A 16,110-nucleotide genomic window follows, 5' to 3' on the forward strand; every position below is an offset into this window, starting at 1 on the left:
AAAAGCAACAAATACAACTGAACAAACTGTGGTCTATCATCCAATCAAATAGTAAAGAAATAGTGTTTAACTTCCCATTCATCGTATATCTTATGCAGACTAGTAGTGGGAAGTTCGGATCCTTTTAATGACTCGGATCTTTCAGTCTCGTTTAGCAAAATTAACGTATCTTTTTTCGAGTCATTTCGTTCATTTCAGCAAAATATAATTAAAATGACATGTTAAATAGCCCAACCCATCTAGTACTTATGAAAATGTTGATTACATTTGTAAAAATAAATAAAAATAATAGGGTACTGCAGCCAAAGCCCAATTAGAAGAAACTGAAATGTTTAATTAGTTGTTGGGTCTTAACTTCAGGCTATTGCAGTCTGACTCTGTTAGTTCACCTCACCTCCTGATCCGAGACATTCTTTCTTTTGCAACTTCATATTTATCACGTTTATTCTCCGCCTCTCGTGTCTTCGGGTTCGAACTTCTCGAGACGTCGAATCATCTGTGTCTGACTCTCTCTGATCTGGGACTGGGCCGGACCGTGTGACACAGGTCCGGAAACAGAAACGATTAGTTCATCTCTCGAGTCTCGAGTTCGGGTCCGAGTCTTTCGTTCTTCCTGTCAGTCCCATAGAGGCTATGCTGTCAGTAACGGAAAGAGAAATGATTAGTTCATCTCTCGAGTCTTCGGGTTTGAGTCCTTCGTTCTTTTGTCACGTGACTTGTCATCGTATTGAACACTAATTCACAACCTTTTAACTATTAAAAGTGCGTAGTTATTTTATTTTTACTTTTACAGTTACGTGATGCGTTTTGTTCTCAAATGCATATAGGCTATATTTGTGAATTTCTGTCATGAAGATTATTTTCTATAAAATTGAATGTGATTTAAGAGTCAGTTAATGCAAAGCTTTATCCATATGATAGGGGAAACCACTTTGATGAGACTTTACAGTGGATTATAATTTTCAGTTAATATCATAGACATATACAAATATGGAAAATATATTGACTATTCAAGTCTAACTTCACAAATTCATAAGTTGTGAATTAGTGTTCAATACGGTGACAAGTCACCTGACAAAAGAACGAAGGACTCAAACCCCAAGACTTGAGAGATGAACTAATAATTTCTGCTTCCGCTACTGACAGCATAGTCTCTATGGGACTGACAGGAAGAACGAAAGACTCGACCCGAACCCGAAGACTCGATAGATGAACTAATAATTTATGTTGTTTCCAGTACATATTCAGAACCCATATGTTGCGTTATGCGCATGCGCGGTTAACACAAAATGAACGAATCACTCTCTGAGACAACTCGGTAGTCCCGAGTCATATTAAAGATTCGTTCAAAATGAACGAATCGTCCATGAACGACACATTACTAATGCAGACTACTGCAAGAGTTACAGTGGCATGCATGTGCGAGGGACTTAAATATTTCCAAAATGCTCACCTAAAATATATGTAAAAAATTCCTAAAGCGTTCAACCCCTGCTGATTTGTACAATCTCTTTTCCTGAACTAGATTTTCTTAGAGATACTTTTACACAGCTGAATATCCACACTTAATGTCCCTGTACACCTAAAATTGGTATAAAACTGCAGTCCAGGTGTTCTGAGGTTTGAGAACTACTGTAACTCTGAACCCCTCGACTTTCTATGCTCAATTCTCAGCCCTTGTGTAGCAGTGTATATTTGCATATGGAATGGCCATTGTATGCAAATGAAGAACCCTTCACAGTGGATAAGAGGACAATGAAGTCCTTTTATCTTACAGCAACATCTACAGTGCCACTGTGCAGCAACAATGTAGCACAAACAATGTGACAAAAATATGGGAAAATGTACACAATACATTGGCACTACATATTTGAAGCTGTGCATATTACGCGTATGTAAACAACATGATGAGTATGTCATGTGGGATTAGTCTGGAGGACTTGGACATGGTCTCTATTAATACGAAGCATTATACCAGAGTTAAACGAATTGTGTGCTTTAAATAATCTGCATTATTGAACAGCTTGATACACCATCCTCAACTAGTTCTCCATAATACATTTTTTTGCAATCAGATTATCTTTTATTTTGCACATCACAGTGAGAAGCAATATTTAAAATATATCATTTGATTTTAAGGTGACGTAGTTGCATGTTACATGTACGTATTATCGTAATAATAGTAAATTATGCATTAATAACTAACCCTAAACCTTACCCCTATACTAAGTAAATGTTTTTAATCAATATTTCTCAGTACCTGTTTGTTACAATGTAATTACATTGTAGCAACGACACCTTAAAATGAAGTGTAATTATAATACTAATAAAATTATATAGACATCGTAATGGCCTATTTAATATTAGAATCATGAAACAAAAGAAAGAAAGAAATCTGGAGACAAACCGAGGAATAAAAAAGTAATTTGGTTTGTCCCAAGTCTCTCACAGCTGAATGTGTAATGGCATGCCTGTTTTTCCTCGTCTTCTCATCCCATAGCACTTGGCCTGGAATCTGTTGTCTGCATTACTAATAGCATGATGGATGGCATTGCATGAGAAAAACAGGCAATCAACAGCCCACTCCCTGCTAACCTCTATACCTCCAGACGGTGCTGGAGTTCAGGAGAGCAGAACAAGCTTGTAAAGCACACAACCCTTATTTTTCCTCACTTTTTTGCACCTGCCACTGTGCGCAGACACACGTTTTCCCCAGGCGCTGGGGCTGAGCCAGTGTGCGCCAAATATCCTCTGCAGCGGGTCGGTCGATGCAGCGCTCACCAACAATTAAAATTTGGTTTTACTTCTGATAAATATTGAATGGGCATGAGCCTTTGTAGCAAGGTTAAACATATTGATTTGAGTGAGATGCCACAGGCTCAGACAATCAAGATACTGCTTTGTTGTAAAGGGATGCACGCTTTCATCTCCTCTCTGCCCCCCTAGGCTTTTGTGGTGGTGGTGGAGATGGTGGTGGAGAGGGATTCTGTACTTCTCCCGCTGCTGATCTTTGATGCTTCTAAATGCCCCTGTAAACACACACTCTTAAACCATGCTGGGAGTTTTTCTTTGTGAGTCAGCTAGGTGCTCTAAAATAGGCATGTATGTACGTGGTAAAAAATCAATCGCAACAATGCGGTTCAGTATGTGTTCAATGGACACATGAAAGCCTAAATTGCAGCATCTGCAAACGATGGAGGTCAAGTGACAGCCATAGTCATATTCAGACCTTTCTGAACAATGAGTGCCAAAATGGAGACCCAGAGGGATGCAGAAGTGCCAATTTCACTGTAGAGAATCAAATGGCATGCATGACTATCAAAAGAATGAGGTGTTGGCATGATATTTTTAGATGGAACAGATTTGCAGTGTCTGAGATGAGAGGAACTTGTTTCAGTCTTGCCAATATGCAAAGCTGCGCTTGAATCACGTCCTCAAAAACCTCAGCTACAATTAAATGGTAACATTTATAGCATGTTGCTTGGTGATAGAGCAGTTTTCTTTCTGTCTTTTTTTCTTCTGTTGCTGCTTTATTTACCCTTTTTTTTTACATTTAAGACATAAAACTCTTTGAACTGTCACCAAGATTCAATAGTCTTGAACAGCACTGACCTTTTCCAAAAGCAAGCAAGGTGCCAGCCTGCAGCTTGTTCTGAATTTTACATCGTAGGGAAACCTCTGGTTGTAAAGTCTTGGAAAGTGCTCTGTTATTCTCAGCCCTAAATATTTTTTTTTCTTTTACAGAGTTCCAGATGTTACACAGAAATGTAGTTCTAGGTTATTTATTTACTCATCAGCACCACACTGAAACCTATTTTTTTATGCTTTTAACCTTTTGTTGGATAGAAATAGTAATGAAAAAGACAGGAAAGTATTGGGAAGAGAGAGTATAAATAGGAAGAGGTCAAGGTGTCTTGAAATGTTTTATCCCTCAAAACTATGAACTTTGAGGGAGCTATAGAGTAGAGAATTGAGTAAAGGTGCACCAGTCAACCATATCAAGAGCTCTGTAATATACAGGAAGTTGACAGAAAAAAGTATTTACCCAAGAAGTACTTTGTCACAGTACATGTGGAGATTGCCAGAAAGCCTTGTGGCAGATATGAAGTGAATACAACCTGTGTGTGTTTTCTAAAGACTGGTTGGACTCTTATTGTAATGTTGGGGCCAAAGAATGCAGAAGATGAGGCAGATCTAAGTGCAGGAGTTTAATGAAAATGCAAACATAAAAAACAGAAAACACAGGGAGCCTAGAGAACACGTACACGTGGGGAACACCAAACATCGACTGACCAAGCACAAGAGAAACACAATGGATATATATATATACACAGGGGGAAAACACTTAAGTTAACGAGTAAACAAGTCACACCAGGGGAGACTAATACACAGGGTAAAACTACAAATGACTTCACCATGGCACAGAGAACAGGAAGTAACATAAAATTCCAACCAAGACGAAGGGAACATATGACAGATAGACCCACAGTTAGACGAAAAAAGTACTTGTATTCTTTAAGGGTGCATCCAATTGATCAAAAGTTACAGTAAATAGATGCATAATGTTGTACATTAATTACAAAAGATTTATATTTCAAATAAATGTTTTTCTTCTGAACATTCTATTGATTATAAAAACCTGCATCGCGGTCCACAAAAATGTTAAGCAGCATAACTCTTCTCAACATTGATGATAATAAGAAATATTTTAGAACAGCAAATCAGCATGTGATAATGATTTCTGAAGAATCATGTGACACTAAGACTGGACTAATGGCTGCTGAAAATTCTGCTTTCCCTGTAATAATATTTCACAGTATTACTGTTTTTACTGTAATGGACTCTTGTTTTTTTCCACTCCATTCTGGCTTGACGGTAGTAGCATGGGAAGGGTGAAAATAAAATCCTCCCAAAAGCTTTTGTGGACTGCATCAGACATGGGCTGTTCTCTTCCACATGCCCTGCTGTCAGTCGCACTGACTTCAAAGCGTGCTGATAGAGGAAATCCAGCTGCTCTCCTCTCCCAGCTGGGGCTGCTCTCGGCCCAGCTCCAGTGTCCGCCTGACCTCCCCTGTGGGACAGAGGCTTTTTTTGACAACATAAGCAAATTCTTCACTCTACCACTTCTCTTAATTCACAGAGCCTGTTTCTTTTTTATGTGTACTCCAGCGGTCAGGTCTAGTTTCTTTTTTTTGTCAATAAAAGAGCAAAGGGAGGACTTGGAGCCCTTTATTCAAGTTAAACTGAGATCGAGAGATATGTGATTTAGAATACAGTGGTATCAGTGCGGCACAGTCATGGAGAGAGTAAAAACATTTTTACTTGATGAAAAAATGGCCATAAAATGGTCCTCTGTGTCAGGTTCTCTTCGTGGTAGCTTACAAAGGTGGGGTGAACACTGGGTCTTTCCATATACACTGAAATCACAAATATTTATCCTGGAGTAGGAATAATTCCCAAATTGTATTTTATCTGCTACTTCAATAATGTCTCACCATTGGATAATTGCCTCGGAGAATACATTAACAATGTTAACGTCATGGTATTGTGGGCAAGGATTAATTTTGTTTTCAGACAACACAAACATACAAATTGTATTTTTTATGATTTCTTAACAATTTGCAATGCAGTCCTTGTGCTTCCATTAGATTAACCTTATTTGCAGCCTCATTTAAATCCCAAACACATGCTGTCTCCGCCACAAATTAATAACACATCCCACGCTCCAGGTGGAAGTGTGGTTATTGCTACTAAATATTATTTTTTGTTCACCCTGCAATTGGGCTCGCAGCAGCTTAAATCTTAGCCACTGCAAGGTGGGAGGAAGTCGGTGCAATTACAGCCAGACCTGCAAGCCCAGCAAACTGAGTCCGCTAAAATCAGGAAAACGTTTGTCTTTGTTTTTTTTGTGCCCATTAATAATAAACATCTCTCTTTCTCTCTGTTTTCCAGCCTCTGGACTTTGAGTCAAAACATTTCTACAACCTAACAGTGGTGGCGACCAACATACGAGCTGATTCGATTACGGGTGGGCCCTACATGGACCAGGCCACGATCAAAATCGTTATTGAGGACTCAGATGAACCCCCTGTCTTCACAAAGTCAAATTATCTCTTCGACGTGCATGAAAACGCTGCAATCAACACAGTCATAGGAGCGGTAGTGGCCATAGACCAGGACGCCCCACACAGTCAAGTCAGGTAAAGGCTATCATTTCTAGCCCGTGTGACCTTGACAAAAGAGTTCTGGTGCTTTGTAGTCCTCCTTGGCAAAATTAGGGCCAAAACTTCTTCATTAAACCGTGAGAAGATCAAGCTCAAGCTTCTACATCAATCTAATATCCAAGTACTCCTTCACCGCTGCATCCTACCAGCCATTAAATGCTGCTGATGAAATTGCCTGTAGAAGTGCATTTGCATTCAGACTAAATGGAGCTCTCACCTCCACAAAATTTGTTATACTGGGAAAGAAAGAGAAGGGGGAAGAGAGATAGGACAATGACACAATAGGATTCCTCCCCTTCCTCCAACTGATGTATTTTAGTTCTGTGACTTCCTTCTTGAAAAATTACAAGGGCACCTTCAGTATAGGTTATACAGCCAATTTCTCTCAGTCCAACCTAGCATTCCATTAATTCTCCAGTGACTTGCGATTTTTCCAGGACAACATGCAACTGGTTGTGTAATTACACGGGAAACTGGGAGAAGGGGAGAATTCAGAGATTGGGTTTCAACGGTCCAATGGCGTTTACACCAAGTGAACGTTCTCATGCGTGTGATATATTTATTCTAGGGTTTAACAATATATTGAAATCAAATCAAAATTTTGAAATGTGAATACTACAATACAAAGGCTGTGATTAAAGTAACACTTTATTTTGATGGTCCACTTTACACAAACTATAAGTAACTTTGCAACATGTCAACTAACACTCATTAGAGAGACTGTTGAAAGTTAAGCTATTGTTAGGGGTTCAGTTTAGTTGAATAAGTTGTAGTAACATGTAGTCGCAAACTTGCTTATAGTCAGTAGAATGTCTGGAGAGCATCAAAATAAAGCGTTGGCAGATATTAAGCAGACTGTCTGCTAATACCCTAATGACAGTTATTTGACGTATTTGCAAAGTTACTTATGGTTAATGTCTAAAGTGGACCATCAAAATTAATTGTTACCAAAATAATTTAAATAAATACGTGTGCAGCCTGTTAAGAGTTAAGTTAAGAGTGTTTGTTCACACTGTTAAAATACATGCAACTCATGCAATTGACAGTAAATGCTGATCCACACAAATCCATCAATTGTATAGTATTACTGAATAGGTAAAAAATAACTGAGAATATAGTTTACGTTAACTCAAGTTTTATTATTATTTAATATTATTATTATTATGATTATTATTTAATATACCCAAGTGTGACCCCCAATTTCCCCCCTAAGTCATTCAGCCCTAAAAGGATGTTTATAAACACATGTACTTCTCTACAAAATCATCCTAAACATTCAAGATTTATTTACATTTTTTTCAAATAGAGCTATTCAAGTATTTATTTTATTTAAAATTGCAATAAACAATGGCTGTTTTTTTCAGTATTGTACAACCCTAATTTATTAATTTGAAGAAATCCTGTGTCCATGTCCTCCTCAAGTGTTGATGTCTCTCTGTTGAACAAGAAATGTTTATTTTATATTGCTGTGTACTTTGTATTCCATAGTTATTTTCTTTGGCTGTTTGGCTTTAAAATATGAGATATAATGATTTCTGTGTGATTTAAACGTTACAGCACTGACATCTGTGCATAGTGATAGGAGTTTAAGACTGCATTATTAGGAAGAAAATCTGTTGCATTTGCTGTTCCCAAGGTTGGATGCTTTTTTTTTTTCTTTTTCTTTTTTTTCGCCTTCCTGGGTTGGGATTCATTTTCCTTGCTGTCATTCGCATTTGTGCACCCATTGGTCTGACATTCAGGCTTTTCGTATTGATGCATTTGTGTTATTTGGAAGATGAATTACTTCTATCCTGAGGCCATCGAGTAGATTGTGTTAAGCTACAAATGACAAGGTCCACTTAAGCATTAAAAGATCTTTTCTAATGTGATCAAATGATTTTTGTTGTTGACTTTTTTTCAGAATAAAGTGGTAAAGTTGCGTGTCTTACCATGTGGACCAGAAGGGTTAAATTAGTTTTAAAAGGTAAAAGCCACTTTGTAAATATAAATCCAGATGAAAAAGGATGAGTGGCTTTATCTACCAAATAGCCCATGGCAAATTTCATAGAGACATAACTATACCTCACCTCAAATGACAAAATTTCTGCTTGAATACAGCTAATTGTGCACATCGGTGTGGATGTCACATCAATAGAAGCAATCAAGGTGAAACGAGCAAGAATACAAAAAAATTTAATTGTGGCTTTTAAAGGAATCTGGTCAAATTAAAATGTCAGTTTTAATCGCAGCTCGGTATGGAAACAGTCATTAAAAAAAAAACATTGCTTCTCGTCAGTCTGACCTCTCAGACCACCACTACCCCTCCCCCCACCCCCCCCCCCCCCCTCCCCCTCTCTCTATATATCTTTCTCTCTCTCTCTCTCTCTCTCTCTATTCTTATAAACTTTCTAAAATATATCTTGCTATTGTGAAACTGGCATGCATCAAATGTTGCCAAGCTGTGTCCAAGTTCAGATTAGCCTTGTTAGAAATATTGTCTATCTGTCAAAAGAAGTGTGGGTGTAATCAGTGGGGATATTTTAACCTTCTCTGACAGAAGTCCCTCTGGCTCCAGATCGTGTTGTGGCACCTGATATCTAGCATATGCTAACACATGGTGTGACTGCTCTTGATGGCGATTGTGTTGGTGTACTGTACGCTTTACTTATATAGAGGAAGCAGAGTCATTTGATTTGGTTACTGCCCATTTACGTGCAGCCTACTGAAAAACATTTACAGTAGAATAAATTGTGCTTCTGTAAAAGTCCTCGTAATTACTCTTTTACTCGAGATAATTGCAAAAAGTTTTTTAGTTTTTAATATAAAAGTTTGGTCCCACTTTATATTAAGTGGCTTTAACTACTATGTACTTACGTAGAAAAATAAGTACAATGTACTTATTGTGTTCATGTTGTATTGTAAAATACTTTTTCTGCTATTAAGGTGTGATACGGGTAAGGTTAGGGACAGGTGTGCTGGTATGGTTAAGTTTAAGGGTGGTTTAATGTGTAAGGGAAGGGTCAACAGTGTAATTACAAATGTAATTACATAAAGTAATTACCGCTGTAATTACAAGCAGGTATTTTTAAAATATAAGTACAATGTAAAAATATATATGTACACAATAAGTCCATTGTATCGAATTAATAAATTTCAATGTTATTACATAGTAGTTAAAGCCACTTAATATAAAGTGGGACCAAAAGTTTATTAGTTATGCACAAACATGTTATATACAAACATGTATGTATATATATATATATATATATATATATATATATATATATATATATATATATATATATATATATATATATATATATTACATGTTTATCATATATATATATATATATATATATATATATATATACATGTTTGTGATGCCATTTTAAATATGCATAAAACCAATGGCATCAAATTTTTTTCTTACATCACAATGGAGAGTGTTTTTTCTTTCTCTCTTTTGCCATTTTCATTTGCGTAATGTCATAAAATGGTCACACTTCAGGTTACAGTATAATTGCATTAGCAAGTAGAGCTCCTGAGCAATACTAATCAACAACATGCACTTTATATGTTATGATTTTGCGGCGTGACTTGTAATTAAATGCTGTGTTTGCTACTATAATTAATTATATTAACATGTAATATATGGTTTGGCTCTAAGGGTGATAAAACAAGGTGGTAATGTTTAATTTATGTTGTTCATCATCTGTGTAAAGAATATCCTGTAAAATAAATTAGAAGCTTAATGTAGTAATGTCTTAATTGATTTTACTCAACACACCCGAAAATTATTTAATTAATAAATTATAATTTATATAAATTAAGTGAAGAAAAAAATACATTTTGATCGGACTGTAAATGCTTTTTTAAATGTGAGGAGATGTCTCACATTGAAACAAAATAATGAGATACAAACATTACACATGCAATATATCAAAATCCGTGCTACATACTTAGAATAACCCTGAAGATTGTTTTCTTTTTTTCTTTACGCCCTAAAAAAAAATCCAAGGAATAATTAATTACAGATTTGATTGTTTTTTTTTTTCTTCTCCCACTCCATCCCCCACAGTAACTTTGTCAGTTTGATTGACACATAGCAGAACATTTCAGGGTCTGCCTCTCAGTGGTACGTGGAGCTGTCAGAGCCTGACTGAAATCCACTCAGCCTCCTGGAGACTGATCCCAGGTGGGAATCCTGTCTGGCTGCCTGCACAGCAGAGCACTCCTCCTGGACTTCCACCCTCAGTCTCTGGATCTTTACCACGGCTGAACATTTTCCTCACGTTCACTATCCAGACCAATGAATTATTTCTATTTATTTATTTTACAACCCTTTCTTCATCCACTAGGGCTTTACCTCACACACTGATTGTTTTCGAGACAATGGCTAAATAGACATCACCTTGATGAGTCAAAGATTAGTAAATCGTATGTGCATATGAACTGGGTTGAGAATAAATATGCCATACATTTCTGAGTGAAATCTCAGATTTTTTTTTTTTTTTTGGAAGCATGACAAAAAGGCATATCTTCAGGAAAAAAATCAATTGATTTGTGATAATCATGACACTTAAAAACATGATGCTAAAAATTGTATTTTAATATCGTATTTTGTGTGCATTTTTATTGGTTTGTTTTGCCACTGACTTTAATATTCTATGAAATGCTTTTACCAAAATGTTTGGGTCATTTTACCTCATATACTAAGGGATGTTGTTTTGTTCTCTCTCTGTTTTCATTCTACAGGTATTTTATTGATAGACACACAGATTTAGAGAGGCAGTTTAACATTAATGTTGATGATGGGAAGATCACATTAGCTAAACCTCTGGATAGAGAGACGGATATGTGGCACAATATCACCGTGACAGCCACTGAAGTTCGTAAGTTCATTTTCCCTTTCTTTCTCTTCTTGATTGAAACAATAAATGTTTTGTGTTTCAGAATGCTTGTATAACAATATCAAATAGATCATTACAGTAATGTGCAAAGAGATCATTAAAATCTGTGTAGAGGTACTCCAGAGCAATAAAAATCTCACATCACAATTAACACTCTTTTTTATTTTTTATTATGTCATAAGATTTACAATAGAGAAACACATGCTTGTATATATTCAACATCTCAAAAGGCACTAAGATAAAAAGACCAAAACCTGGATTCTAACTTTAAATGAACCATAAGAGCCAATGTATAAAGCTTATCCTAACACCTCAGGTATTAATCAGATTTTAAGGTGTATAAGTTTCCTCTCAGAAACTGAAGACACTGAGATTTTACTGAATTAAACAGCACAGCAGTCAATTCATGGACATCTAATGAGTAATTTCTACTCATGCCAGAGCTGTTTGCTGTACATAACAGATAAAAGAACATCTGTTGACTGGATAAAGAACTTATTAAACACAAGCTGTGGACCAGAAATAAACACTGCACAAGCCATCCATAAACCTCGAGATTCATTTTGATTGGCATGTACAGCTACATTATTCAGATATTGGAGCCAAAAAATTGTCCCCTGAAGGAGGAAAAAATACTGATGTTGTCATATACAATTAGCTTAAGATGTCTAAGAGCTCAAATAGTAGAATAAACTGAATTATTTAAGGGCTGTTTGAATTTTTTTTGTCTTTTTCAGTGTTTTAACACGATGACCAACAAATCTGGATTATTTTTTGGCTGATGCCATTGCATGGTGATACATAATTTGAACAGAAATATCCACACAGCATGGCTATGAATATGAGTCTGCGCTATTGCATTATGTCGAAACGTCTGTTCTAGGCTCAATTTATTTTATTTTTTTCTTAAAGGGCGATCAATGAGGGAAATTAATTGACAGGTCAAAAGCATTTCAAATGCTGTGTGCTGTTCTAAGTGTCACACATTACAGCAGTATGCCCTGAATTGCCATGCGCTAAAGCCAAACGAATAGATAATTGCTTTAAAAGTCAGTGGTTGCAACCCTAATTAAATACAATCATTTACATGGGTCCTCAAAAGGGACTGTAAATTACTGCCAATGAATAATTCCAATGAAAAGTTAATCTAATTAAATTGCCCTTTATTGTCGTCTAGACTTCATCTGCCACCGTTTTATTAATATTCATTTTTTTAACCTTCATGTATAAAACATGCACCTGTACAGGGGATTTCAAAAGCACTTTGAATGTGTTTTTTTCTTCTTCATCGTAATCCTGTTTTGCATACTTGATAATGTCTAAAGCTCCAGCGGATGATGTGTCTCATCTGTCTCTCCATCAACCCAGAGGAGGAGGAGGAGAGGGGTGGGGGGTTGAGAGGAAGAGAGAGAAAGAAATTGGTGTGAGGCAGAAAGAGAATGGAAATACAGTAACTGGGTCATTTTATTTACCTGGGATTTGCAATAGCTCCCTTCTATATTTGGCCACTGTACTTCTGTTTTCATTGCTTTAATAGCTTGTCTCTTTTTGTTTTAGGAAACCACAGCCAGATTTCCAGAGCCATAGTGGCAATCAAAGTGCTGGACATAAATGACAACGCCCCTGAGTTCGCCACAGAGTACGAAGCCTTTCTCTGTGAGAATGGCAAACCTGGACAGGTAAGAGGACATCAATCTGGCCCGCCAGCAGCATCTCCCTCTCAAAGCTCCTACGTAACGGTCAGCCACAGTAAATTACAGCCTATTGATTTAAGAGAGAGAAGTAAGCGACACCTGGGTGGCCCTTTTTAGCTACTCTCTCCCCTCTGCTGAAAACGAAAACAATCAGATCCATTCAGGCCCAGTCAGAGCCTGCATCGCTCTAGCCGACATGCAGTGTCTGTGACTAACAGTATTAGTATGTACTTCCTCATCCTCCGCCCTCTAACACACTCACCGTGAGAACATTCTCCATCCATGTGGGGAAAAGAATGACCGGAATGATGACGGCGGGGTCCTGCTTTTCAGGGAGCTGTTAATCATGAAGAAAAATAACTTGTCTTGAACGGGGGTGGCAGATATATAGATGGACTTGGCACAGAAAAGTGGGCTGCCAAAGCCGCGCCCCTAAGCTTAGGGTCTCTACTTTTATGAGTGAATGAGACAGATTTTTCATCCCGTGTTGTCTGCTGTCAATGTCTGGCCCCATATGATGTCAAAAGTGGAGTAATGGATGGCCGGTCCCTCTCTTCGTGTCTGTGTCCACAGGTGATTCAGACCATCAGCGCTGTGGACAAAGACAATCCTTCCCAGGGACACACTTTCCACTACCGCCTAGAGGTGCTTAACAATCCCAATTTCACCATCAAAAACAATTTAGGTAAGACAATATATGACTGTAATTGATGAATTGTGAAATATCGATATTGATATTGAACTCAAACTAATGGTACCGTTGTCTTCTGTACACTGTAAAATCGAATTAGTTAGACTTAAAAAAAGAATGCAAACCGATTGCCTTAAAAAAAATAAGCGAAATATGAATAATATGTTGTACTGCCAAATGCTTGGTTAGTATAGTTAAATTACATGATAGTTCTAGTAACTAAAAAATAATAAATAAAATGTAATTGCCATTGTTGTGTTTTTGCATGCTGAATGTTGAAGTGTCAACATTGGTCATTTGCATGATATTGTCACAAAAATAGAGGGATTGTATCAACCCATTTGAAAGTTTCACAATGTGTTTATCATTATATAAAATAGACTAGTTAATGATTTTGTTTGAAGATGTTGGTTACCTATTTATTACTTCCCTTCCTTTGAAACCAAACAACTGATTTATTGTTGCAATCGCTGCATCAATAACAAAATATAATTACAATAATATAAATGAAGTTCCCAACCAAATCACCATAATGGTGAATTCAAACAAAAACATTCAAGGAAAATCTCCACCAATGTGTTGATAAATATGAACATAAATTATAAAATCAGACGTCACAAAGGGCAAAATGTACTAACATTGTAAGAAGAACACAATGCAAATATACAAGTTTTACATCATTTGAACTGCTATATATTAGCTAGAGGAGAAGATGTATGGGCATTAATTTGCGTTATTTTATTGTTTAGTTTTGACCTCAAATCTACCGTTTTTTTTTTTTTTTTATATGACATTTAGTGGAGTAAAAAGGACAATGTTATACTTTGGAATGTAATGTGGCAAGTTTTTGGAATGTAATGTGGCAAGTTTTTTTTTTTTTTTTTTTAAACGCAATGGAGCATTAACGGCACTCAACGGACATTTAAATCCCAAACTGCCACGATACGTACATTAACCAACATAATCACGTTCATCTGTTTTGCATAAAATTCCACTCACTGGACTTTTCACTTTTAAGGTGTTGTGAATGTGCCGGAAGCAACGTATTAGGCTATTTTTTCCACAAATGTTGCCACAGGCATGTTTTTCCAGAGCCAGAGTTAGAATTAACACTGAACCGACTTTAGCTGAATAATGACACTGCTGTCTTTGTGGAGCTGCTTTACAGCAGTTTCTGTTATTTTAGTGTTTATTACTGTGAAGCTGTATCGTATAAAGTGCTATATAAATAAAGGTGACTTGACTACTGTAATACTTGACTTGAAAGAGAGCAGGGAAATAATACTAATTATGAGAGAGAGAGAGAGAGAGAGAGAGAGAGAGAGAGAGAGAGAGAGAGAGAGAGAGAGAGAGAGAGAGAGAGAGAGAGAGAGAGAGAGAGAGAGAGAGGCATCTGCAAAGCGCAAACATTGTGTGTCAAGTGCAGTCCGGAGGCGTGCGTTTGAAGGGGAAATCTGGCGGAATTAGTGTACCCAAAAGTTAGCAGATGCACAATTGTCTGGACATCAGCTATTTTGTACTCCCCAGTGCATTTTGAAAGAAAGCAAATGAACATAATCCAAGCCGAGGTTTAGCGAAGCAACTCGATGTAGGGTGACTTACTCAAAGTTGTGCAGCAGATGGTTCTAAATTTGTTTGCTAAATACACTGATTTTTTTCTTTCTTTTTTGTATAACCTATCCGACCTTCCTTTTCACACTGTGCTCCTGCTGTTCTCACTGCACAACCTAGTATTGCACTATGCTTTCGAAGACTTGAGAGAGAACTGTATTGATCTAGTTCCATTTGGCATGTGGTCTTATGGCTGACCGTTGAAGGAGCGGTTGTTTTGGCTGCTCACCAAAAAGAGGAAACGTGATATTTTTGAACCAGACGGATCAGACGTTACATCAAAAGAGCTTTGCCTTTCAAGGGACAGTCATTTTTGAGTTAATATGAAAGTAAGACATGAGTATCAAAAGGAAATAAATTGTGGATCTCCATAGTCTATGTAAAGCGCTTTGAGTTACGTGACAGAAAATATATATAAATGTAAATAAATAAAAGTATTATTGTTATTATTATTGGTGTAGGTCTCAATTGTATAAAAACAACCTCAAGAAAAGTTTACAAAAATGTAATGTTATACATGGTTTCTTATTGTTTTTCAAAGGAAATGGGTTTAATATCAAAATTTACGAATTTAAGAACAGCACAGCTTTTAGCACTAGGCTCATTTTTCTATTTAAATTTTGTTAGAGAAATTGTGATTTATAATGGGCGTATATTAATATACAAAGCCGATTATTTTATGGTAATATTTATATATTTAGTCTGCTGTTTATGTATGTGCTGTTATACAATGTATATAGACAACACAGTTTTAAGAATAGACTGATATGAAGTAAATTTAAGTAACGCTTAATGGTGAGTTGGCATATGAACAAAGCATGTAGTATCGTTTTTATCATTATAATAAATATTACATTGTAATGTTATAATTATAATTGATATATAAATATAATTGTCTGTTATTAGAATGAACAAGTAATCCACATAGAGCAATGGTAATAAAAATGTTACAAGGAAACAATTTTTTTAAAGAAAGATGAAAACATTAAAAAGCGTTG

The 16,110-nt window shown here is 36.5% G+C and overlaps 1 protein-coding gene across 2 annotated transcripts in view; it reads left to right on the forward strand.

Annotated features, from left to right (window-relative positions):
- cdh8 (cadherin 8) overlaps positions 1-16,110 on the forward strand; it is a 146,352-nt gene that overhangs the window by 126,049 nt on the left and 4,193 nt on the right. For both annotated transcript variants that reach the window (XM_079605065.1, XM_079605066.1), the window contains exons 7-10: positions 5,953-6,200; positions 10,962-11,098; positions 12,674-12,795; positions 13,384-13,495. In XM_079605065.1, coding sequence (XP_079461191.1) covers positions 5,953-6,200; positions 10,962-11,098; positions 12,674-12,795; positions 13,384-13,495 — 619 coding nt within the window. The remainder of the gene's footprint in view (positions 1-5,952; positions 6,201-10,961; positions 11,099-12,673; positions 12,796-13,383; positions 13,496-16,110) is intronic.

This window comes from Phoxinus phoxinus (genome assembly GCF_949152265.1).
Source record: "Phoxinus phoxinus genome assembly, chromosome: 2".
In the NCBI taxonomy this organism is placed as follows: Eukaryota; Metazoa; Chordata; class Actinopteri; order Cypriniformes; family Leuciscidae; genus Phoxinus; species Phoxinus phoxinus.